At 36.2% G+C, this 27,772-nt stretch overlaps 1 protein-coding gene across 2 annotated transcripts in view; it reads right to left on the reverse strand.

Annotated features, from left to right (window-relative positions):
• HERC4 (HECT and RLD domain containing E3 ubiquitin protein ligase 4) overlaps positions 1-27,772 on the reverse strand; it is a 132,957-nt gene that overhangs the window by 62,651 nt on the left and 42,534 nt on the right. For both annotated transcript variants that reach the window (XM_044916044.1, XR_006540225.1), the window contains exons 7-8: positions 21,324-21,454; positions 8,003-8,163 (exon numbers count right to left, since the gene is read on the reverse strand). In XM_044916044.1, the coding sequence (XP_044771979.1) occupies positions 8,003-8,163; positions 21,324-21,454 (292 nt within the window). The remainder of the gene's footprint in view (positions 1-8,002; positions 8,164-21,323; positions 21,455-27,772) is intronic.

Below are 27,772 nucleotides of genomic sequence, written 5' to 3' on the forward strand. Positions count from 1 at the left end.
ACAACTCAGAAAACTTTCAGAACATACCCGTGGATTGCATTAGAATTACTCATAATTTCTTTAAAGTTGCTAAGTTGTTTTATGAAATTTCTTATTAGAACACCTTACACTGGGGGCTCCTGGGTGGCTCAGATGGTTAAGCGTCTGCCTTCGGCTCAGGTCATGATCTCAGGGTCCTGGGATCGAGTCCCGCATCGGGCTCCCTGCTCCTTGGGAGCCTGCTCCTCCCTCTGCCTCTCTCTCTCTCTCTCATGAATAAATAAATAAAATCTTTAAAAAAAAAAAAAAAAAAAAAAGAACACCTTACACTGGAATGAATGAACTGATGAAGAAAAATTTATTGTGGTTATCTGTTTAGAATAATGTTTAATTTTGTTTTAATGTTCTGTTTTTTGGATATATAAGGGAACTATTTGTCCTTCTTCTAAAGATATCTAATTCACAACAATTTTGTAAATTCTGCTTTGTTAAAAATGAAACATTTATAAAAATGGTACTTCCCTCTGCCTCACTTCAGCTTGCCAGTATCTCCCGGAGAGGAGCTTGTACCCTGGTCTGGCATCCCAGTTTTTGTGGCTGCTGCCCAGGAAGCACCTCTAGGTGCTCTGGGGGCCAGTGGGGTTTATGCTCACAGGTCTCACAGGACTGTAATCAACAGAAAAAGTTCTTAAACAGCTACCACCCCTAGGGTACAGCAAGAGACAACAGATGAAGATGCCCAATCTTTCTGTGAGAGTCCCATTAGCTTATCTTTGTAGCTGTGGCCTGACAGGCAGGCTTCTAATTAAACACAGGTCTAAAGGCCTACTGTAATCCTCCCTAGAGACCTCAGAAGGAGGGCCTTATCTCTGTGCTCTCCCTCTGCCACACGCCAGAGCACCATTATTTCCCCTCAGGGGAAAGGTAGACACATCTGGCCCTGGTTTTTGTGGCTGCCACCTAGTGGATACCCCCTGATTGCCTGGTTCTGGTGGACTGCGGGACTTGCATTCCTGGGACCGGGTTCCCATGGGCTGTAAAAATCAAAGAGACAGTTCTTGGCTGGCTACCACCCCCCAGTCACAGCACAAACAGCAGACTGAAATACACCCCCAGTCTTTCTGTGAAAAAGGCCTACTTGCATGTCCTGGAGCTTCGACCTTAGGGGCAGGCTTCTGGTTTAGCATACATCTATCGATTTACTAAGGTGATCTCTGGGGACTAAGGCTAGCAGATGCCTTCTTTGCCCTGTCCTCTGCATTACTACAAGTCACTGCTATCTCCTGGAGTGGAGCTTGGACCATTGTCTGGTGTCCTGATTTTCATGGCTGCTGCCCAGGGGACCCCTCTAGGCTCTCTGGTGGCTAGTGGGACTTTCACTTGTGGTCCCACAGGACCGTATATATTTGCATACTTTAAAAGCTGCTGCCTGAGAGTCTGGCTTCCAATCAGCCTGAATCTAGGTGCTGCCTGAGATCCTCCCATTTGGGACACCCACAGGCCTTGGCACACCCTCAATTAGTGGGAGCCACAAAAAATAAAAGACTGCTTGGACAATCACAAAGGTCTGAGAGACAACCAAGAGCTAGGGCAGGGTTGAACTATATTACAAAGCTCTAATAATCAAAACAGTATGGTATTGGCATAAAAACAGACACTTAGATCAATGGAACAGAATAGAGAAGCCAGAAATAAACCCACAAATATATGGTCAATTTATGACAAAGGAGCCAAGAATATACAATGGGAAAAGGACAATCTCTTTAATAGATGGTGTTGGAAAACCTGGACAGCCAATATGCAAAAGAATAAAATTGGACAACTATCTTAACCCATAAACACTAACTCAAAATGGATTAAAGACTTGAACGTTATGACCGGAAATCATAGAACTCCTGGAAGAAAACATAGGCAGTAGTTGACATCAATCTTAGAGATGATTTTTTGGGTTTGACACCGAAAGCAAAGACAAGAGAAACTAAAAAGCTTCTGCACAGCAAAGGAAACCATCAACAAAATGAAAAGGCAACCTGTGGAATGGAAGAAAATATTTGCAAATGATATATTTGATAAGGGATTAATATCCAAAATAAATAAAGAACTCATAAAACTGAATAGCAAAAAGGCAAATGATCTGATTAAAAATGGACGGAAGATCTGAATAAACATTTCTCCAAGGAAGACATACAGATGACCAACAGGTACATGAAAAGGTGCTCAACATCACTAATCATCAAAGAAAAGCAAATCAAAACCACACTGAGAAATTACCTGTAAGACTGGCTACTATAAAAAAACACAGGAAATAACAAGTGCTGGTGAAAATGTGGAGTAAAGGGAACCTTTGTGCACTGTTGGTGGGAATATAAATTAGTACAGCCACTATAGAAAATGGTATGAAAATTCCTTAAAAAAATTAAAAATAGAACTACCATGCAATTCTACTTCTGTGTATTTATCCAAAGAAAATGAAAAAAACAAACTTGAGAATATATATGCACCCCCACGTTCCCTGCAGCATTATTTACAATACCTAAGACATGGAAGCAACCTAAGTGTCCACCGATAGATGAATGGTTAAAGAAAATCTGATACACACACACAGGAATATTATTTAGTCATAAAAAAGAAGGAAATCTTGCCATTTGTTACAACATGTATGAACCTTGAAGGTATTAGGATAAGTGAAATAAGTCAGAGAAAGGCAAATACTGTATGATCTCACTTACTTCTATGTGGAATCTTAGGGAAAAAAAAAGCTCATAGATACAGGGAACAAATCGGTAGTTGCCAGAGGTAAGGCGGGTGGGAGGATGGACAAGATGGGTGACAGGGGTCAAAAGATATAAATCTGGACACAGATCCACAGAGAGAGAGAATGTCATGTGAAGATGAAGGCAATGATCTACTAGCCAGGAAATGCCAAAGATTGCCAGCAAACCACCAGAGGCTAGGAGAGACACATGGAACAGAGGCTCCCTTATAGCCCTCAGAAGAAAGTAATCCTGGGGTGCCTGGGTGGCGCAGTTGGCTAAGTGTTTTTGGCTCAGATCATGATCTCACGTTGGACTCTCTGCTTCTCCCTCTCCCTCTGCCCCTCCCCACCCAACTCTGCTTGTGCATGCTCTCTCTCAAGTAAGTAAATAAAATCTTAAAAGAAGAAGAAGAAGAAGAAGAAACCCTGCTTTTTCTTGGATTTCTAGCCTCCAGAACTGAGTCAATAAATTTGTGTTGTTCAAGCTACTCAGTTTGTGCTATTTTGTTACAGCAGCCCTAGAACACTAACACAGTTGTCCAAACTTGATACATTCTAAAGAAAGGTCTGCCCTATACCAAACTCCAAGGGCATAATCCCAAAGTCTGGAGTATCCTGTTAAGAATGTTTTTGTTTACCTGTGACCTTGAGGCCACATCAGATAGTTTATGCTAACAATGTGATTTATGGTGGGGGCCATGGGCTTCACCTCTGAAGGGACTGAGCAAATTAAATTCACATTTAAATGGGGCGCCTGGGTGGCTCAGTTGGTTGAACATCTGACTCTCTTGGTTTCGGCTTATGTCATGATCTCATGGGTCATGAGATCAACCCCTGTGTCAGGCTCCGTGCTCAGCAGGGAGTCTGTCTGAAGACTTTCCCTCTGCTTCTCCCCACACTCTCTCTCTCTCTGAAATAAATAAAACTTAAAAAATTTAAATTCACATTTAACTAGTTTTTATCCTACACAGCCTTAGTATAGTGCAAAATAATTATCAACCATTATATATATGACACACATATATATATATATAATTTGTGGTAAAATATACATAATATTTCCCATTTTACTGCACATCTATAAACAGAAAAAATGACCAATGGAAGGTAGGAACTGTGGAGAGTTGATTCATGGGAGAAAAAGGCCCCTGGCACGGCAGAGGGCAGGGAGCCCTAGTGGTGGAGTGGGTAGTGAGAGACAAGGGGAGAGAGAAAGGGGGGGAAGGAGTGAAAACACACAGAGGACTGTACAAGAGAAATGTTCCCCAAAACCACTGACTAGAAATAAGGAGAGGGTTTCAATACTGCCAGTTTTTTATAAACAGCAGAGCGCAGAGTTTGAAGTTTTGGAGGTCAGTGCCATAGCCAGGGTTACCTGGCAGCACTCCGGGAGGGAAGCAGCCGGGGCCACAGGAGCAGGCAGAGCAGGCTGAGGATCTCCTGGGTTGCACAGGGAGAAACGGTTCTCCCTGCTGGGAGTGCATTTGGTAGAGGTGATACTGGTTTTTGTTTTTGTTTTTTTTAAACGATTTCATTTATTTATTCATGAGAGAGAGAGAGAGGCAGAGGGAGAAGCAGGCTCCCAAGGAGCAGGGAGCCTGATGCGGGACTCGATCCCAGGACCCTGGGATCATGACCTGAGCCGAAGGCAGACGCCCAACCATCTGAGCTACCCAGGCACCTGAGGTGATACTGGTTTTGTTTTTTTGGATACAGAAAGAGCAATTCTTTTATTTTTTAAATTATCTATATATTTTTTAATTTTAAATTTTCTATCTTTGTCTATCAAGCTTCTCTTAACAAGCAGACCAAAACACACCTAGCTTCCTTTATTTTTTTAAATTTAAAATTTTTGTTTTATTTTGCTTTATTTATTTTATTTTATTTATTCATCCCAAAAGGAAGAACAGGAAGAAATGATGACCAGGGATTTAATCAATACAGATATAAGTAAGATGTCTGAACTAGAATTTAAAACAATTATAAGGATATTAGCTGGACTTGAAAAAAGCATAGAAGACACTAGAGAATCCTTTACTGCAGAGATAAAAGAGCTAAAAGCTAGTCAAGCTGAAATTAAAAATGCTATAAATGAGATGCAAACCCAAATGGATGCTGTAACAATGAGGACAGACGAAGCAGAGGAATCAGTGATACTGAAAATAAAATTATAGAAAATAATAAAGCTGAAAAGAAGAGGGAAACAAAGATGATGGATCACAAAGGCAGACTTAGGGAACTCTGTGACTTATTAAAACATTAATAACATTCATATCATAGGAGTCCCAGAACGATGAAGAGAGAGAAAAAGAGGCAGAAGGTTTATTTAAGCAAATTATAGCTGAACATTTCCCCTTAAGTAATCTGGGAAGGACACAGACATTAAAATCCAAGAAGCATGGAGAACTCTCATTAAATTCAACAAAAGCCAGCCATCACCAGAGATATCACAGTCAAATTCACAAAATACACAGACAAGGAAAGAATCCTGAAAGCAGCACTGTCATTCAGAATAGGAGGAGAGATGAAGAGTTTCCCAGACAAACAAAAACTAAAGGAGTTCATTGACCACTAAACCAGCCTTGCAAGAAATATTAAGGGAGACTCTAGGGAAAAAACCAAAAGCAACAAAAACTAGAAAGGAACGAAGAACATCATCAGAAATACCAACTTTATAGGTAACACAATGGCACTAAATTCGTATCTTTCAATGATGACTCTGAATGTAAATGGACTAAATGCTCTAATCAAAAGACATAGCGTATCAGAATGGATAAAAAACCAAGACCCATCTACATGCTGCCTATAACAGACTCATTTTAGACCTAAAGATCCAATCAGAAATTCTGTACCCATTATACAACTCCTCCGTTCTCCCCTTCCCCAAGTCCCTGATAACCACTATTCTTTCTGTCTCTATACATTTAACTGTTCTAGGTACCTCATATAAGAGCAGTCCTATGATATATTGTCCTTTTGTGTCTGGCTCTTTTGACTTAGCATAATATTTACAAGGTTCATCCATGTTGTACCATGTATCAAAATTTTATTCCTTTTTATGGCTAATTTTCAATTACATGCACATACCACATTTTTTTATCCATTCATCTGTTGATGGGACACTCGAGTTGTTCACACCTATTGGCTACTGTGAATCGACAAACTTCTGATGAAACTAAACTGTAGCCAAACAACTAATTTTAAAATTCCATCTCCTTTCCCATTTGAAAGCAAATAATCTCAAGGTACAGTTTCAAGGGTAACAAAATGCACCCCTGAGTGACCAAACTTTACAAACAGAAATACATGATTCTTTACAATATTCATGCTGCTTTAAATTACAGAATCTCTTGGGGCGCCTGGGTGGCTCAGTCGTTAAGCGTCTGCCTTCAGCTCAGGTCATGATCCCGGAGTCCTGGGATCGAGCCCCGCATTGGGCTCCCTGCTCGGCGGGAAGCCTGCTTCTCCCTCTTTCACTCCCCTTGCTTGTGTTCCCTCTCTCAGTGTCTCTCTCTATCAAATAAATAAAATCTAGAATAAATAAATAAATAAATTACAAAATCTCTTTGTTATGTTATTAACAGTGCTCTTCATGGAAGAAACTAATATAATAAAATACCAACATGGCACTAAGTACACAAGAACAGTATTACTAAAATAAATGCATGTTCTAAACCTAAGAGTGACTGGAAGAAAATGAAGGCATACACTAAATACAAAATGAAACAAAAACAAGAAAAAATAGTATCATCTGCTGACCTTTGCTAAATAAAAGCATAACTGAGAAAAGCCTTTTTAGTTACCAAAAAAATTTAAAAATCTTCAAGGTCATTCATAAAAAGTTATGGACCTTTTCAAATATCAACCTTCATAGTATGCTCATCACTGAATAAAATCTTGACAGACCCCAGTCCTCACAATTCAAAGAAAAATCCCTAAGGAAATCAGACACAGTAAAATGAAGAAGAAGAAAATTCTGAGGAATAGTTTAGGATGATAAAGGAAATATATTTTTAAAAGCATATTTTATCTTTTTTTAAAAAAGATTTTATTTATTTGAGAGAGAGCGAGAGAGCACGAGTGGGGTGGGGGCAGAGAGAGAAGCAGGCTCTCTGCTGAGCAGGGAGCCTGATGCAAGGCTCAGTCGTGGGACTCCAGGATCATGATCTGAGCCGGAAGGCAGACACTTAACCGACTGAGTCACCCAGGTGCCCCAAAAAGCATATTTTAGTTGCAGCATGTTAAAAAAGTAAATGAGAAAACAGCATTCAAATATTTCAAACTCCTTAGTAAATTAATACCAATGAAAAAATAACCAGATCTACTGAAAAAATACTAGAAAATAAAAATAAATCACAGATGTGGCTAAAGCAGTAGGGATGTGAAAGCAAATTTTAAAAATTTAATACTTTAAATAGGTAATATATTCATATGATTCAAATTTCAAAAGGAAAGAAATTGTCATGTATTTTAAAGTCCTGTATATACCCAAATAAATGAAAGCAGCATCTTCAAGAGATATCTGTACACCCATGTTTACATGATTCACAACAGTCACAAAAGGTGGAAACAATCCAAGTGTCCACCAACAGGTGAGCAGATAAACAAAATGTATATATGTACAATAAAATGTTATTCAGCCTTAAAAAGGAAGGAAATCCTAACACATGCTACAACATGGATAAACCTTAAGGACATTACGCTAAATTTATGAAGTCAGTCAGTCACAAAAAGACAAATACTGTATGATTCCACTTACATGAGTACCCAGAGTCAAGTCAAATACATAGAGAACAAATGTAGAATGGTGTTTGCCAGCCGTGGGAGGAGTGAATGCAGAGTTGCTGTTTAATGAATACAGAGTTCTAGTTTTGTAAGATGAAAAGAGTTCTGGAGACTGGTTGTGCAACAATGTGAATGTACTGAGCACTACTGAATTGTACACCTTAAATGGTTAAGTTCATAAATTTTGTTATGTGTATTTCACACAAAACAAAAATATTCCTGCCCACTGGCATCGAGCCACCACCCAGTTCCCATCGCTCAGCCCTCTGAAACCATTACTACTTTACCATGAGTTTGCTTATGCATAAATAAGGAAGTATAAACAAACTAAGCAAATGTATACACTATTCTGTATCTTGGTATTTTCATTAAACAACTTATTTTGGAACTGTTTCATTTCAAACATAGAAAACTTCATCATTTAAGAGCAACATTTTAACAACTTCAACGTGTGTAGCAAAGCTTTAATATAACAAAACTTACCAGTATCTGGTGGACACTGCCCATTATAAGGGAACCAATTTCCTTTCACAGTGAAAGGACTTTTCCTGTTGCTTGTTGAACCAGTTCCTAGCTGCCCATTACCACCAAGTCCAAAAGAATAAATTCGTCCTGATGAAGGAACAAAAGCAGAAGTGTGCTGCCTAGAGTAAAATGACAGAAAATCTCAGACTTTGATATCTTCCAAATAATTTACATTTAGAAGAGCACACAAATATTAACTGATAATTTCTCTCTTCAAAAATACATTAACAAAACCATTATAGTTCTAAAATGTTCTGTGCAAATTAGTTATTAAAAGTCTTACTCTATACTGAATGAATTCTCTACCCAGAAAATTTCCACAAATGTCCAAATTTAGAAAGGCCCAGATCTACAGTGGAATCCCTTATAAAAGATGACTCAGCACAAGAGGTAGCATCTAACTATACTGTCCAAGTTCTCCCCTTCCCTTCCCTGTAACATTCTAGCCTAAAGGATCTATGATGACCCACCTTTGGACACCAATCAAAAGTTTTACAGTAAGAACTGGGCAAGTAATCCAGTGCCAATCAGAAGATTGAGGGGGGGTGTGTGTGTGTGTATAATAAAACAATGCATAAATATATAAAATGAAACAATGTTTCCTTTCTTCTAAAGAAACTGATCCTTATATCTATGCACCCAGACTCCTTTGGAGGTAGCAGAGTGGAAGCAAATCTAAGAAACTGCAGAACTGAAGCTGAAAAAACCCACTAATCTGAACCTATGCAACTCCCTCTGATGTTTCACCACTGTATGTTTAGGAACCTTATATGTTTGGGTTAAAGATGATTATCCAGCTCAAGCCTTGTGTTCCTCAATCTCAGGTTTTATGGCTTCAATCAAGTCCGGCAAATTCTTTTTTTTTTTTTTTTAAAGATTTTATTTATTTATTTGACAGAGAGAGACACAGTGAGAGAGGGAACACAAGCAGGGGGAGTGGGAGAGGTTGAGAAGCAGGCTCCCCGCAGAGCGGGGAGCCCGATGTGGGACTCGATCCCAGGACCCTGGGATCATGACCTGAGCCGAAGGCAGCCGCCCAACCGACTGAGCCACCCAGGCGCCCCAAGTCCGGCAAATTCTTAAGTGTTATTTCTATAAATACCGTCTCTCTCACATTTATTCAATTATTTTCTCCTTGATAGTATTATACAAATGTTGCAACTTCCCAATATATCCTACCTATCTTTTAATGTCTCTTTTATATCCATGCCCCTTTGTGGGTAATTTCTCTCGATCTGTTTTTCAAATCATACTTTTCTTTTTAGCAGTGTGTCTAACCTGCTATTTTAATTACCCACTTTATTTTAAATTTCAGTGATGAAATTTTTATCCCATTTCTAGAAGTTTTTTTTACCCCAAATCTGCCACCCTGTTTTTCATTTAAAACCCATTATACATTGTGAAATTTAATACATAAACACCAACCCAGGGTGACTTTGACAAGCGCCAAACCCACCTTACAGTAGTCCTGTGGTTACAGATTCTCAGAGGAGATTCAAACCCGAAACTAGACCAAGGACAGAAAAGTCTCCTTATGCTAGCAAGGGAGTATTTCATGGTGAACTCTTTCCATGATGTGGTTTTACTGGGAGGAGATTGTTTCTCAGGCCTCACTAATGCTTCTATCAGTTCTTAGGTCTCATCTCCTCTCCTAAACTCCTTTGCCCTCTATGATATATTGTTTATCAAAAGAGCCAAAATTATTCTTCTCTCTATACCCATTATGCTTACAATATGACTTCTGCAGCTGTTTCCATCAAGATGGGGAATCTATTGGGGCACCTGGGTGGCTCAGTCGGCTAAGTGTCTGCTTTCAGCTCAGGTCATGATCCCAGGGTCCTGGGATAGAGCCCCCTGAGCGGGGACCCTGCTTCTCCCTCTCCCTCTGCCTGCTGCTTCCCACCCCGGCCCCGCCCCGCTTATGCTCTGTCAAATAAATAAATAAAATCTTTACAAAAAAAAAAAAAAAAGATGGGGAATCTATTTCTCCATGTCTTAAACCTGGACTCTAACCTGTGGCTTGCTTTGAATACAGAATGCAGCAGAAATGACAGTGTATCTGATCTGACATTATGCCTTACAAGTGGCTTTGCATTCTTTCCCTCTCTTTAGAACTCTGTTCTACTATCTTGAGACTAATCCAAAATTAGCATGTAAAGGATGACATATAACTTGGAGCAGAGACAAGCTGTCCCAGCTATGACCATGCCAAACTACCCAGCCCCTAGCCAGATAATCAGCTGGTGAACTGTCCAGCTAAGATGAGAACTGCCCAGCTGAGCCTCGCCCAAATTACCGAATCAAAGAACTATCAGCGAAATAAAAAAACTGTTTAAGCCACTAAGTTTTAGCAATATAGGCTAATTAATATATTACCTCCACAGGCAAATTCTTTCAGGGCACCTCCAAAATCCGTTCAAACAGACACCAATAGCTTTCAGATTTCTTTGTTTTTGCCCTGCGGCATTCCCTTTAGTTTCTGGCAAACTAACCTGATATTTAAAAAGGTGTTTTGATTCAAAAGTGTTTTCAAGTTATCTAGTCTGCCATATTACTGAAAATCTAAGTAGAATCTAAGAACCATTTTACCTTTGAGCCAAGGGAAATCAGAATTTTTTAACCAAAGATACTCTTTTAACAAATGAAATGTTAAATGGAATCCTAGCATATAAAACAGAAAAACTGCTATGCCTGAAGAAGGGGTTAACACTGCCCAGTATGCCTCCTTCAGGAAGCAACCACTGTGATATCTCGAAAGAACATACAGCTTAAAAATTATTGCAATACTAGTTCATTAAACTCCTCCTCAAAATGGTATACCAAAGGAGTGGTTCTTAAACCTTGCTGCATATTGGAATCACCTAGGGATTAACCTAGACAATAATATGTTTCTTTTTTTTTTTTACTATTTTATTTATTTTTTTGACACAGAAAGACACAGTGAAGAGGGAACACAAGCAGGGGTAGTGGGAGAGGGAGAGAGAGAAGCAGGCTTCCCGCTGAGCAGGAAGCCCGATGCGGGGCTCGATCCCAGGACACTGGGATCATGACCTGAGCGGAAGGCAGACGCTTAACGACTGAGCCACCCAGGTGCCCCAATAATATACATTTCTAAAATCTCTCCAGAAGATAAACAGCATTAAGTCAGAGTTAAGAGCCACTAAACAAACAACCATCCTAAGTCCTAGATTTGATATAATAGCTCAAAAACACTATGATATTATACCACTAGAATTTGAACCTTTTACTTCTGGATCATCTCCTTGATGGATTCACATTTCTGGTTTTCCTCAGCTGCTTCCTTCAGGAGGCTTTTGGCAATTATTCCATAAGGAAGTTATTACATCTTATGTTGACTACCTGGAAGTAAAACTGGTCAAGATACCATGTATCTACCTACATTCCCTCTACAGATAAATCCTTACATCTTAATATATAACTGAAAATTTTTCCCCAACACAATAGTTGAATAAATTAATTAAATTACTAAAAAGAATTGAATTCCTAAAGCTAAGAATAACTATCCCAATCATTCTACTTGTTAAGGATTACAAAATTAGATAACCTTAAATCATTTGTGATTATTTCACAAGGGACTGATGAAGTATTTCACCTGAAAAAAATTATGTTTAAGTATTGCTTTATAGGGGCGCCTGGTTAACCCAGTCAGTTGAGCATCCAACTCTTGGTTTTGGCTCAGGCCATGATCTCAAGGTTGTGAGACTGAGCCCCGCATTGGGCTACACACTCGGCAAGGAGTCTGCTTGAGATTCTCTCCCTCTGCCCCTCCCCAGCGTGTGCATGCACGAGCTCTCTCTCTCTCTCAAATAAATAAATCTTTAAGAAGTAAATAAATAAAATATTGCTTTATAGTCTCTTAATGAATTATGCATGAAGTAGATAAACAAGAAAAGATGAACTCTCTAAATTTTGGGAACATATATTCATGTATAACTTTAACGGTATAAACAAAATTTTAATAGAAGCACTCCTGGCTCATACATATGATGAGCTTTCATTTACTTTTTATGATAAATTCTAGTCCATATATGGGAAAAGGAAAGGAAAGCTTTTGTCAAATCACTCCCCTAATTTTTCAAATACGTGGTCAAGCACACAAAACTGGCATACAAAGAAACAGGGCACCATGAACAAAATTTAGCAGAAAAAAAGAAATAGAAATAGATCCTAAAGATTTCAGATACTGGAATTATCAAACACAAGAATGTAGAACAACTATGTTCAATAGTTTTTTAGTGTCCAAGAAATAAAAGCCAAGCTTGAAAACTGACAGACAACTGGAAACACTAAAGAAAAAAAATGTCAGATTTTAAAAAGAACCAGTAAGAAAGACGAGTACTAAGAAGTCAAAATAACTAAAATCAATGTCTTGAAGGATAGGTTTAATGAAAAACTGATATAGCATAAGAATGGGCTAAAATACAAATCATAAAAACAATCAAGAAAGCAGCAAAGAGGGTCAAAAATGTAGAAAATGAAGAATAAGGCTACAAGGCAGAGGGAGAAGATTCAATACACATCCAGAGTCCCATGAAGAAAGGTGAAGCTATATCTAAAGAGATAATAGCTTAGAATCCCCTATAACTAATCGAAGATATTATTCCACAGATTCAAGAAGCCCATAAGAAAATGAGGAAATCATACTTCGACAAATGAAATCAAAACTGGAGAAAGATTAAAAAGAAACACATTACCTTCAAAGGAGCAACATACTGATTAATAGCTGGCTTCTCCACAACAACCAAAGCCAAAAGACAACAGAATATTATCTTCATAGAACTGAAAGCAATTATACCAAGCTAGAGTTCTATAACCACGAATAATATCATTTAAGAATGAAGGTAAAATAAAACATTTTTTAGATACATAAAAGGGTCTGTAGATCTACTCAAAGAAAATTCCAAAGGGTGTTCAGACAAAAGGAATTAGAAAATATGTATGAAGAGTGAAAAAAAAAAGGTAATAAATATACAGGTATTTCTAAATGTACCTTGACTATATGAAGCAATGTTTTTGTGAAGTTTAATACATATAGAGAATGAAAAGATGGGAAAGGTAAACGGAAGTCCTTATATTGCCCAGAAAAAGAGAAAGGTATTTATTAATATAAATTAAGGATATATATTATTTCTGTTTATGTTTAATGTAACAACTAAAAAGGAAGGTATAGTTTCCAAACAAGTAAAGGGAATTAAACTAACTTAAAAAATTATCAATCTAAAGAAAAGCAAAACAGAAAAGAAAAAAAATTAAACATTAAAAATAGATGGCAAAAACAGTACAAATATTATGGCAGGTTTAAGTGCAAATGTATCAGTAATTATAAAACAAACAGAATGGTCAATTTAAAAAACAAAATTGCTAGAGTGGATTTTTTTTTTAATTCAAGTATAATTAACATACAGTGTTACAGTAGTTTCAGGTATAAAATAGAATGATTCAATAATTCTTATTTTTTTAAAGTTTATTTATGTTTTTAAAATTATAATTCCTGTATAGTTAACATACAGTGTTCTATTAGTTTCAGGTGTACAGTATAGTGATTCAACAATTGTACACATTACTCATTGCTTATCATGATAAATGTACTCTTAATCCTCTTCACTTATTTCACCATTCCCCCTACCAACCCTCCCTCTGGCAATCACCAGTTTATTCTCTATGTTTCAATCTGCTTTTTTGTCTTTTTTTTTCCTTTGTTCGTTTGTTTTGTTTCTTAACATATGAGTGAAATCATAAGGTATTTGTCTTTCTCTATTTCACTTAGCATTATACCCTCTAGATCCATCCATGTTGCAAATGGCAAATTTGCCAGACTACATTTTTAAAGATCCAACTTAATACTGTTTACATGATATTCATCTAAAATGTGCAGAAAGACAAAGTAAAAGAGTATGAACAAATATGTAAAAAATGAATATAACAGACAAAATAGGAAAAAACATATAGGCAGATATAGCTCTATTAACATCAGATAAAAGAGACTTTAAAAAATCAAAAGTATTGGGGCGCCTGGGTGGGTTAGTCGGTTAAGCATCCAAATCTTGACCTCAGCTCAGGTCTTGATCTCAGGGTCATGAGTTCAAGCCCTGTACTGGGCTCCACACTGGGCATGGAACCGACTTTAAAAAATATATATATATTACTAGAGATTTAGAGGTCGATGATGAAAAGTTCGATTCACCAAGGAGAGATAAAACTGGAATTTTATGCACTTAAGAATCAAGATAGCCTCAAAATAAAAAATTGTTTAGATCTATAAGAAGAAACTGAAAATAGTCAAACATTGTAAGACAGTATAATATTTATTGTTAACTGATTAAAAATGATCAAGCAAAACAAACAACAACAACAAAAAAACACCACATAGAAGATCTGAACATTGTTAGAAAAATTTTACATACTGGGCATATACAGAACACTGCATCCCACCACTGAATGAACTAAAGACTGAAAGGTATGAAATGAAAAATATACACAAAATACGGATCATAAAGAACAAAGGTGGATACTTTGAAAAGATTAATAAATTGATAAATTTTCCAGAGGCTTCTCTGGAAAACATAGGTTTTAAAAAAGAGATCAGGAAAGAAAGGATAATTTACCAACTTCAAAAAAGAAAAAAAAAGAAGAGATCACTATAGAGCCTACAAACATAAAAAAAAAAAAAACCTTAAGATCTGTGTATCTGTGGTATACTGAAATAGTAATCCCACTTCTTTACTATCCTGTAGTATTAAATATGCACAGTCTTGTTACAGCCTGATGGGAGATAAGCAGCATGTATTCCCCTACCTTAACCTTAGGTTTGGCCATGTAATTGTAATTTGCTTTGGTCAACAGGATTTTAGTAAATGTGATACAATCAGAAGCTTGAGATGTACGTGTACAGGTGTTACTCCCAAGAGAATAAAACCCAAAGGTAGCCATTGTCCCTCTGGCCTGAAATAAGTAACAAAGCCACCCCTCTTAGCCACAGACTGAGCAAAGTCTCCCTTAGTGGACATGCATCTTGAAACAGCTGCAATGTACAGCAAAAATAAGAGCCGCTCCAGCTGACCCATGGCCCAAAGAACTGTCTCAGAACGATCCACAGAATAAGAGACAAATATTTCTTATTAGAGGTCGCTGGCATAATTGTTTGCACACAGGAACAGGCCAATACAGACACTGGAAACTTTACATTAATATGTTTAAAATTTAAGCAAAAATGGAAAAATTTAACTTACAAATAACTGACTCAAGAAAAAATTTAAAAGCTACCTTATAAAGAAACTGAAGAATGTTTTTTAAAATTCCAAAAAATAAAATACCAGGCGCAGATGGCTTTAAATGACAAGGTCTACTAACTTCCAAAGTGGTTCTATTTCAAATAAACAGAAAACAAGGGGACAATCCTCAACATATATTATTAGACTAGCATAACCTTAGTAATAAAATCTTGCTAAAAGAATAAGAACAGAAAATTATAAACCAAGTTCAGCAATAAACATAAAAACAATTATTTAAAAAATATTGGCAAACCAAATGCAGCACTATATAAAATGATAACATGATGACTAAATTGGAGTTACTACAGAAAAATAAAGCTGTTTTTAGTTAGTAAAATCCATTTATAGAATTCACCACATTAACAGATTAAAGGGGAAAAATCATAAATTATCTCAATAGATCCAGAAAGACCAACATTAAAAACTTAACATCCATTCATTTAAAAAAAAAAATCCCTCTATACTAGGGGAAAAAAAGAGAAATTCCTTAATCTGATATAGGTATCTACAAAAAACGTATGGCAAACATGATACTGAATTGTGAAATACTGAAAGTTTTCCCACAGAGAGAATGCAGAACAAGGATGTCTGGATGTCTTGATCTTCAGCACTTTTTTTTTTTTTTGAGAGCAAGAGAGCACAAGGTTGGGGAAGGATCCTAAGCACAGAGCCCGATGCAGGGCTAGATCTCACAACCCTGAGATCATGACCTGAGCTGGAATCAAGAGTCAGATGCCTAACAACTGAGCCACCCAAGCACCCCGAGCTTCAGCACTTCTAGCGAACATTATCCTAGTGTCCCAGCCAGGACATTAGTAATGGCAAGAAATATGTTAAGCATAAGTATTATAAATGAAGAAACAAACTAAATTGATTCAGATAATATGATTGTGTACATAAATTAATAAGAGTTTACCAAAGTGGTTGGATTTAAAATTAATATATAAACGTCAACTATTTCTACATGCCAAAGATACCTTTGAAAGTAGAACTTATAAAATAATAGTATTATAAAGAAGTATCTAGGGCGCCTGGGTGGCTCAGTCATTAAGCGTCTGCCTTCGGCTCAGGTCATGATCCCAGGGTCCTGGGATCGAGTCCCACATCGGGCTCCCTGCTCTGCAGAGTGCCTGCTTCTCCCTCTCCCACTCCCCCTGCTTAGGTTCCTGCTCTCGCTATGTCTCTCTCTGTCAAATAAATAAACAAAATCTTTAAAAAAAGAAGTATCTAGCAATAAAATTACCAAAAGATATACAAGACCTTTATGATGAAAAATCTTAAACATTTAATTAGAAGACATTAAAGAAGTTTGGAAGTTGATTAGAAAAGCCATAAAGACAACTTTTCGACAAATTAATCTAGAGATTCGAAACACTACTAATCAAAATCCCCCCAAAATTTTTTTGGAGAACCCTGACAGGCTGATATTAAAATTTCTATGAAAGTAAGAGGCCAGAAATAGCCCAAGCATTTTTTTTTTTTTTAAGATTTTATTTGAGAGAGAAAGCGCACACATGTGCATGTGGAGGAGGGGAAAAAGGGAGAGGGAGAAGCAGACTCCCCACTGAACAGAGAGCCCTCCTTGGGGCTCGATCCCAGGACCCTGAGATCATGACCTGAGCTAAAAATAGATGTTTAACTGACTGAGCTACCCAGGTGCCTCCAACCCAAGCATTCTTGATGGATATGACAAAAAGGACCTGCTTTATTCCAAACAGCAGAATTACAGTGTCATAAAATTTATATAGTGTGAAAGGGGCACAGGGATACAGGTATTGAAGGAGTAAGATGAAGATCACAGAAACAGCTCCATGTATATATGGGCTTACAAAGAAATTGGGATGTGTGGCCTATTTATTTAAAGGAAAACAAAATTAACCAACATGGGTAAACAAAATGATACAGCCACTTTAGAAGGCAGTTTGGTGGTTTCTTACAAAATTAAACATACTATTACAATAAGATCTACAAATCATGCACACTACTATCAGATAAAATAGGTTTTAAATCAAAAAAGGTTACAAGAGACAAAGGACATTATATTTTAACAAAAGGTTCAGTACAGCAAAAAGAAACAATTAAAACATTTACACATCTAATAAAAGACCATCAAAATATATGAAGCAAAAACTGAAAGAATTGAAGGAAGAAATTATTCTACAATAAATGGTTGGAGACTTTAATAACCCTGCTCTCAATAATAAATAGAAAAACCACACAGAAGATAAGTAAGGAAACAGACAACTTGAACAACACAATTAAGTCAACTAGATCTAACAGGACACACACTACCCAACAACAACATACACATTCTTCTCAAACGTACACGAACACTGTCCACGTTAGATCCTATGTTCGGCCAGAAAGTAAGTCTCAATAGATTTTAAAAGATAGACACCATACAAAGTATCTTCTCCAACCACAACGGGATGATGTTAGAACTCAGCAACATAAGGAAATTAGAAAATTCACAAATCTGTGGAAATCCAATAACATGAATCAGAAATCACAAGAGAAATTAGAAAGACTTAAGAGATAAATGAAAATGAAAACACAACATATCAAAACAAAAGATGCAGGGAAAGCAGTGCTAAGGGGGAAATTTACATTAAAAACCAAGAAAGATCTTGGGGTGCCTGGTGGCTAAGTCAGTTAAGCGTCCGACTCTTGATCTCAGTTTAGGTCTTGATCTCAGGGTTGTGAGTTCAAGCCCTGAACTGGGCTCCATGCTGGCCATGGAGCCTACCTAAAAACAAAAACAAAACAAAAAAACAGAAGAGAGATCTCATGTGAACAACCCAACTTGACAACCTAAGGACCTTAAAAAAAAAAAGCTAAACACAAAACTTGCAGAAAAAAGGAAATAATAAAGATGAGAGCTGAGATAAATGAAATAGAGAATGGAAAAACAGCAAAAGTCAATGGAACTAAAAGTTGGTTTTACAAAGATCAACAAAATTGACAAAACTTTAGCTAACTTGACCAAGAAAAAAGAACTTACTAAAATCAGAATAAAAGTGGGGCTATTACTACTAATGCTATCAAAATAAAAAGGATCATAAGAGAGAACTATAAACAGTTATTTGCCAACAAATTAGATGATTTAGATGAAATAGACAAAATCCTAGAAATACAAAACCTACTAATACTAAATCACGAAAAAATAGGAAAACAGATCTATAAATAGTAAAACAATTGAATCAATAATCAAAAATCTCCCAACAAAGAAAAGCCCTACACCAAAGGCTTCATTAGTGACTTCTACTTAGCATTTAAAGAACTAACACCAATCCTATTCACACTTTCCCAAAAAACTTGAAGAGGTGCAACTTTCTAATTCATTCTATGAGGCCAGCATTGTCCTGATATCAAAGTCAGACAAGAACACTACAAGAAAACTACAGACCATTATCCCTTATGGGTACTGATGCAAAAATTCTCAATAGAATATTAGCAAACAGAATTCAGTAGTAATAATGAAAAAACTATACAGCATAGCCAAATGGGATGCAGGGATGGTTCAGCATACACAAATTCATCAGTGTAATTTACAGCATTAAGACAATGAAGAAAAAAACCCACATCATCATCTCAACTGATGCAGGAAAAAAAAAAAAAATCAACAAAACTCAACACCCTTTTATGATTAAAAAAAAAAACTCAAAAACTAAGAATAGACGAAAATTATCTCAACATAATAAAAGCCAGATACGGAAAACCCACAACAAACATCATACTCAATGGTAAAGGACTGAAAGCTTTTCCTCTAACATCAGGAACGAGGCAAGGATGCCTACTTTGAATACTTCTATTAAACATAGTACTGGAAGCTCGAGCAAGAAAAAGAAATAGAAGGCACCTAAATTGAAAAGGAAGAAGTAAAATTATCTGTGTACAAAATCACCAAAGCGCAGAAGGATACAAAATCAACATGCAAAAATGAGTTCCATTTCTATACACTAATAATGAACAATCCAAAAAGAAATTTAAAAGACGATGAAAACTACAGAAAAATTACTGAAACAAAGACATAAATGAAAAGATATCTCCTGTTCATGGCTTGGAAGACTTAATATTGTTAAGATGTCAATACTTCCCAAAGTGATCTACAGATTCAATTCAATCTGTCTCAAATCATGGAAATGCAAATTCAAATCATGATTAAGTAACACTATATACCCAAGAGATTAGCAAAAATTTCAATCTGATCAATAGGGACAAGGACATAGAGTGTCAGGAATTCTCATGCAATATTAACAAGAATGTAAATTGGTATAATCATTCTGGTAAATAGAGTGACATTAACCTGCAAAATTTCAAGGTAAGTATCCTCTATGACCCAGCAATCCCATTTTAGGTATATACTTAGAAATATGAAGGTTGGGTGCCTGGGTGGCTCAGTTGGTTAAGCGACTGCCTTCGGCTCAGGTCATGATCCTGGAGTCCCTGGATCAAGTTCCGCATCGGGCTCCCTGCTCGGCAGGGAGCCTGCTTCTGCCTCTGACCCTCCCCCCTCTCATGTGCTCTCTCTCATTCTCTCTGTCTCAAATAAATAAATAAAATCTTTAAAAAAAAAAAAAAAGAAATATGAAGGTTTATGTATATCATATAATAAATGTTCAAAGCAAAATTATTTGTAATTGCCAAAAACTGAAGTACCCAAATACCTGTCAGTAATAGAATGAATAAATAATTATATATGCATATAACTGAATAAAACACAGCAATGAGATCTAATGATGGAGAACCACAGCTTCACACATACAGATAATCAATCATATAAGTAACATGTTAAAAAAGAAAAGTCACCAAAGACTCCCTACAGTGTGATTTCAAGTATTTGAAGTTAAAAGTTGGCAAAACTGAACCATATTGTATATGGATATCTACTACGCAGAAAAAATTAAGCTTAGTCAAACAAAGTACACTTTGTTTTTTGACAGTCTACCTAATTTAAACCACCAAAGGTGAAGCTCAATTTCAAAGTTGTGACTCTTCTATTTACTCCCAAGAACTGGGAACGAGTATTCCAATTCAACTTTTACCAATAACTAATTTTATGTGTTAAATAATTAACTGCTCAATTTCCGCATTCTTTAAATTAAAAAAAAGGTGGAAAAGAAAAAGAAAAATAAGATGATTTGTACTTTCCCTTCAAGTGTGATGCTATATACAATAAATATATTATGTATTCATTATTAATATCTTGTCCCAGATAAACTTATTTCAAATAGAGAAAAGTAAAATAATCAGTAGAAAAAAATGTTTCTCCTGTTACTATTACTCCTCAGCAGCAAATTAGGCATTTAGGGAAGAATGTTTTTATCTTAGATTCCTAAATTGCTAAACAATTTGTTTAAAAAAAAATCCCTATTTCAGCTAGGAACTGCTATCTTCCAGTAATTTGTAAAATGACCAACACAAAGGGAAAAAGGAGAGACACCCCTGTATGTTCTCCAGGCCTTTTAGAAAACATGGAATTATTCCTTTGGCCACACATATGCAAATCCACAAGAAAGGTTATACTGTAGACATCAAGGGGACGGGCACTATTCAAAAAGCAATGCCCCACCAATGTTACCAGGGCAAAATGAAGTCTACAATGTTACCCAGCATGCTGTTGGCACTGTTGTAAATAAACAAGGGCAAGATTCTTTTTGCCTAGAAAATTTTTGTGCATGCTGAAGACATTAAGCACTCTGAGAGCCAAGATAGAGCTTTCTGAAACATGTAAAGGAAAATGATCAGAAAAAAAGGAAGCCGAAGAAAAAAGTACTTGAATTCAACTGAACTGCCAGCCTGCTCCACCCAGAGAAGTACACTTTGTGAGAACCAATGGAAAGAAGCTTCAGCTGCTGGAACCCACTCCCTATAAATTCATGACTGGGTAGGTGTAAAAAAATAAAAGACCTCTGGACTGTTAAAAAAAAAAAAAATCCTAAATAATTGTGTTATGGAGACTAAGATTCTCTCTTATAATAGCTTACCTTCCACAAGCAATCTGAGTGACAATGCTTCCCATAAGTTCAAAAACTTTCCTTGGGTTTATTTCATGACTGGTAGAGTTATGACCCAACTGACCATACCCTCCAGCTCCAAAAGTAAACACTCCACCTTCCTAAAAAAAAAAAAAAAAGACAAAACCCTTTATCATTAGAAGGCCTGATAAAAGAAAATAATCTTCAAGAAAAATAGGTTAATCTTTAATACATGGAGTCAATTTTTCTCTTCTATTGTCTTCACAATTTAACTTAACAACTTAACAAATAGCTGACTTTTCAAGGTAGAATGACTTAAACCTAAGAGAACTGCAGGCTATTTTCAAGTATTTTAAAAGTACTTAATTATGTTCTTATCATTATATTGAGCTGAAGCCATCATTAAAGAGATACTAGTCATTTTTTGCATTGCCTTTCAGGATCATTATAATCAGGATCTTGTTGAATCCCAAGTACATACCTATAAAATATCACAAAACCTAAAAATGGTATCATCTTCAGTTTTCAAACTAGTTATGCTTTTATATAAAGCCTCTGCAGAAAGACTGCAATTAAACCAGAGTGCACAAATACAGCTATTTTTAACACACAGTTGCTACAATACACAGTTGACCCTCGAACAATTCAGGGGTTGGGGTGTCAATCCCTTGTGCAGTCAAAAATCCATATACAACTTTTGCTTCCCCCCAAAACTTTACTAACAGCCTGCTTCTGACTGAAAACCTTACTGATAACATAAACAATACCTAACTTAATCTTAATTTTTTTTGTATTTCTAGGCTACACAGTTTACCTGTGAATTTTTCCAAATTGTTGCAAATCTCCAAAAACTTTACCAATATATTTGTTGAAAAAGATCTGTGTGTAAGTGGACCCATTCAGTTCAAACCTGTGTTGTTGAAGGGTCTACTATATATAGTCTTTTAAAAATTTATGGTAAAAACATAAAACTGGTTATGTATATAAAAAAGTAATTTGTGATGACAGCTTAACACAACAAGCACAACTGGTTTTTCAACTCAACTGTTTTTCTTCAGAGTTGTAGCTATATATACAATTTTATATTCTGCTTTCATCATTTAATAGTGTAAATATATATATGGCTATGTAAGGAAATTGATTTTTCTTTTTATCATGGAAAATTTCAAACTACATAAAAGTAAAGACATGTATATATAAATATAAATACAAATATATACACACACACACACACACACACCATCAAATAACCATCACTTGGCTTTAACAACCAGCAAAAGTTAAATAACCTTGTTTCATCGATGCCCCTCCCATTTTCCTTTTTCAGGTACTTTAAAGCAAACTGTGGACATCAAATCATTTCACCTATAAATGTGTATGTATCTCTAATGGCATATACCTCTCACATATATAAATATGTAACACAGTAATACTATTATCACATTTACAAAATTAATATTAATTTCCTTTTTTGACAGAAATGGCAAAAGTGTTCATTTTTATTTCTTATGGTTTTTGTAACTGGTATCATTTTTTTCCAGTTTTATTTAGGTATGATTGAACTGACAAACAAAACTGTATATATGTGAAGCATACAATGTGATTTCACATACGTATACATTGTGAAATGACTACCACAAAGGAGTTAATTTACACATCCATCATCTCACACTTTTTTTGCATGAATAAGAATGCTTCAGATCTACTCTCCCGGCAAACTTCAGGCATAGAATACAGTATTGTTAACTACAGTCACCACGCTGTACATCTTATAACAGAAAGTTTGTACCCTTGACCAATTTCCCATTTCCCCTACCCCCACCCCAGCCCCTGGCAAACAACATTCTATTCTCCATTTCTACAAATTTGACTTTCTTTTTTTAAGATTCCCCATATAAATGACATGATCTTTCTCTAGCTTATTTCACTTAGAATAACGCCCTTCAGGTTCATCCATGTTGTTGCAAATGGAAGTATTTCCCTCTTTTTGTGGCTGAGTATTATTCTGGTGTGTGTGTGTGTGTGTGTGCACACACGCAAATATATATATGTGTGTACATCACACATTTTCTTTATCCATTCATCTGGTAACGGACACTTAGGTTGTTTCTTGTCTATTGCAAAAAATGCTACAATGAACATGGGAGTGCAGTTATCTCTTCAAGAACCTGTTTTTATTTCCTTCAGGTATCAGAAGTGGAATTTGCTGGGTCATATAGTTAGTTCCATCTGTAATTTTTTGAGGAACCTCCATATTGTTTTCTATTTGCACAGTTTACATTCCCACCAGCAGTGGGAACAAGCGTTCCCCCTTTCTTCATATCCTCACCAATACTTGTCCTTTGTTTTTTTTGGTAATAGTCATCCTAACAGATGTGGGGTGTTCTCTCACTGTGGTTTTGATTTGCGTTTCCCTGATGATTGTGAGGTTAACACTAAGCATCTTTTCATGCACCTGTTGGCCATTTGTTATATTCTTTGGAAAAGTACCTATTCAAGGTCCTTTGCCCATTTTTAAACTAGATTATTTGGTTCTTTTAGCCACTGAGTTATAGGAGTTCCTTTTATATTTTGGATATTAACTCCTTATCAGATAAATGGTCTGCTAATATTTTCTCATTCCATAGGCTGCCTTTTTATTTCATTGACTGTGTCCTCTGCTGTGCAAAAACTTCTTTCATTTGTAGGTCCACCTATTTATTTCTGCTTTTGTTCCTTGTGCTTTTAGTGTCATACCTAAAAAATGATTACCAAGACCAGTGTCAAAGGGCTTTTCACCCCATGTTTTCTTCTAGTTTTAGTTTCAGGTCTTACATTTATGTCTTTAACCCATTTTGAGTTACATTTTGTTAATGGTAAAAATAAGGGTTCAATTTCTTTCTTTTGCATATAGATACCCGTTTTTCCAACACCATTTATTGAAGAGACCAAATTTTCCCACTGTGTGTTGTTGGTGCCTTGTCACTGATTAGTTAACTTTATATATGTGGGTTTATTTCTGGGCTATCTATTGTTTGATTGGTCTGTGTGTCTGTGTTTATGTCAGTACTATACTGTTTTGATTACTATAGCTTTGTAATATAGTTTGAAATCAGGAGCTTGATGCTCCAGCTTTGCTGTTCTTTCTCAAGATTGCTTTGGCTATTCCTGGTCTTTTGTGGTTCCATATGTATTCCAGGATTGTTCTATTTATGTGAAAAATGCCATTGGAATTTTGATAGGGGTTATACTGAATCTGTGGATCACGTTCAGTAGTACATTTTAACAAAATTCTTCTAATCCAAGAACATGCACTATCTTTCCATTTATTTGTGTATTTTTCAATTTCTTTCATTGATGTCTTATACAGTTTTCAGTGTACAGGTCTTTCACTCCCTGGTTAAATTTATTCCTCAGTATTTTATTGTTTTCGATGATATTGTAAATGGGACTGCTTTCTTAATTCTCTTTCAGAGTTTGTTCTTAGTGTATAGAGATGCTACTAATTTTTTATGTTGACTTTGTATCCTGAAACTTTACTGGTCATTTATTAGTTCAGAGTTTTGGCAGACTCTTTTAAGGGTTTTCTATATATAATATGTCATCTGCAAAGAGAGACAATTTTAGTTCTTCTTTTCTAATTTGGATGCATTTTTATTTCTTCTTCTCTACTAAAATTGCTCTGGCTAGAACATTCAATACTATCTTGAATAGAGGTGATGAGGGTTGGCATCTTCATCTTACACTTGATCTTACGGGAAGAACTTTCAGCTTTTCACCACTGAGTATGATGTTAGCTGTGGGCTTGTCACTTATGGCCAATGTTGAGGCATATTCCTCCTATACTTTACTGACAATTTTTTAAAATATTTTATTTATTTATTTGACACAGAGAGAGACAGCAGGAGAGGGAACACAAGCAGGGGGAGTGGGAGAGGGAGAAGCAGGCTTCCCGCTGAGCAGGGAACCTGACATGGGGCTCAATCCCAGGACCCTGGGATCATGACCTGAGCTGAAGGCAAACGCTTAATTACTGAGCCACCCAGGCGCCCCACTTTACTGAGGATATTTATCATGAAAGGATGTTGAATTTCACCAAATGCTTTTCCTGCATCTATTAGGATGATCATATGACTTTTAACCTTCATTCTATTAATGTGGTGTTGACTGATTTGCAGATGTTGAACCATTCTTACATCCCAGGGATAAATCTCACTTGATCATGGTATGTGATCATTTTAATGTACTGTTAAATTTGGTTTGCTAGTTTTTTGTTAAGGGGTTTTGCATCTATGCCCATCAAGGATATTGGCCTGTAATTTTACTTTTTTGTAGTGTCTTTGTGTGACTTTGGTATAAGCATAATGGTGGCCTCATAAAAAACTCCTATTTTTTGAAGAGTTTGAGATGGACTGGCATTAGTGTAGCCATCTGGTCCTGGAGTTTTTCTGTTATTGTTGGGCGATTTTTCATTAGTGATTCAGTCTCCTTACTAGTTAAAGCTCTGTTTAGATTTGCTATTCTTCGTGATTCAGTCTTGGGTGTTTGGATGTTTCTAGGAATTTATCCATTTCATCTATGTTATCTACCCAATTTGTTGGCATATAATTATTCATGGTAGTTTCTTATAATCCTTTTATTCATGCAGTATCAGTTTTAATGTCTCCTCTTCATTTTTGATTTTAAGTCTTTTTTCTTAGTCTCCCTAAAGATCTGTCGATTTTTTTTTTTTTTACCTTTTCAGGAAAACAGTTCTTAGTTTTGTTATCTTTTCTAATGTATTGTCTCTACTTTTGCTCTGACCTTTGTAATTTTCTTCCTTGTGCAAACTCTGGGCTTAGTTTGGTTTTCTTTTTCCCTAGTTCCTGGAAGTATAAAGGCTATCTTTTTGAGAACTTTTTCTTTTTTCCTTAATGTAGCTGTTTATTGCTTTATAGGATATGCGGTGGTACAGTTTATCACTATTTACCCTTACAGATGTTTTTGCTGCATCCTATAAATTTTAGTATGTTGTGTTTCCATTTTCACTTGTCTCAAGATATTTCTCTTTTACTTATTTTTTGACCCACTGATTATTCACGAGTTCCTATTATTGATTCATATCATTATCACTGGAAAAGATACTTGATATGATTTCAATCTTCTTAAATTTGTTAAGACTTGTTTTATGACCTAACATGTGATCTCTCCTACAGAATATTCTGTGGTGTCCTTGAGGAGAATGTGTATGTGCTGCTGTTGGATGGAATGCTCTGTAGATCTTTTAGGTCTATTTGATATATAGTTCAAGTCCTATATTTCCTTATTGACTTTCCAATATGGATGACCTATCTGTTGTTGAAAGTGGGGTACTGGAGGGGCACCTGGGTGGCTCAGTCGTTGGGCATCTGCCTTCACCTCAGGTCATGATCCCAGGGTCCTGGGATCAAGCCCCACATCAGGGTCCCTTCTCAGTGGGAGGCCTACTTCTCCCTCTCCCACTCCCACTCCCCCTGCTTGTGTTCCCTCTCTTGCTGTCAAATATATAAATAAAGTATTTAAAAAAAAAGAAAGTGGGGTTCTGAAGTCCCCTATTACTGCTGTCTCTTTCTGTTTCCAGCTCTGTTAATATTTGCTTAATATTAATTAGGTGCTCTTATGTTAGGTGCATACAGAAGTATAGTTGTTATGTCCTCTTCATGAACTGACCCCTTTAATTTTAATTTCTTAATATCTGATACTGAGGCCATGTTTAAATTTTCCTGATTATTTTATTATATCACACCAAAGTATATGTCTGGTTGGTAATGTTACTAAATGGGTTAACAAGTTTCACAGCCTAATCCATCCACATTAAGCTTAATGTTTCAATCTTTGTCTTGATCCACTATTAGGGAGTATAGAGATTTTCTAATATAATTTCTTCTAGATTTATTGGTTGGAATTCTTCTACAGAGAACTTAACTCATCAACTATTAAGTTATTCTGAAATACAATCTGCAAATAGGATGCAGGGGAAATGTTTCGTTCTCATTTACTAATTTTTTAAAAAAATGAGTTGTTGTCCTAGCAACTTGCAAAGATAAGCAATGAAGTTTGCTTTGTATTGACTTCAGGAAGAAAAGTATCATAACGAAATCATGGATTTTTATATATTTGGTATATTTCCATTTATTGCCATTGGTATTTCTTTTTGTGAAAACTCCTGGATGTTGTCCCCCCGACATGACCTTGGTCCTCTTTTTTGTAACACGTAATACCCAAGGCTATTCTTAGACTTTTTCCCCCCCAGATATGAAATCAGACTCTTCTCTAAGAAGCCCTGGTTATTTTTCATATAGAGTCTACAACAATCAAGGGATGCCCATTGCTTTCAGATTGTACATGGCTAGATACTTCTAGGACCATTCAGTGGTCATGGCAAAAAAACACACTTTTTTTAGAAGGAAAAGAATAAGAGTGTATAATGATACTCTTAAAAGTGACTAAAAGTAAAGATC

The sequence above is a fragment of the Neomonachus schauinslandi genome, chromosome 6 (genome assembly GCF_002201575.2).
Source record: "Neomonachus schauinslandi chromosome 6, ASM220157v2, whole genome shotgun sequence".
Classification (NCBI taxonomy): Eukaryota; Metazoa; Chordata; class Mammalia; order Carnivora; family Phocidae; genus Neomonachus; species Neomonachus schauinslandi.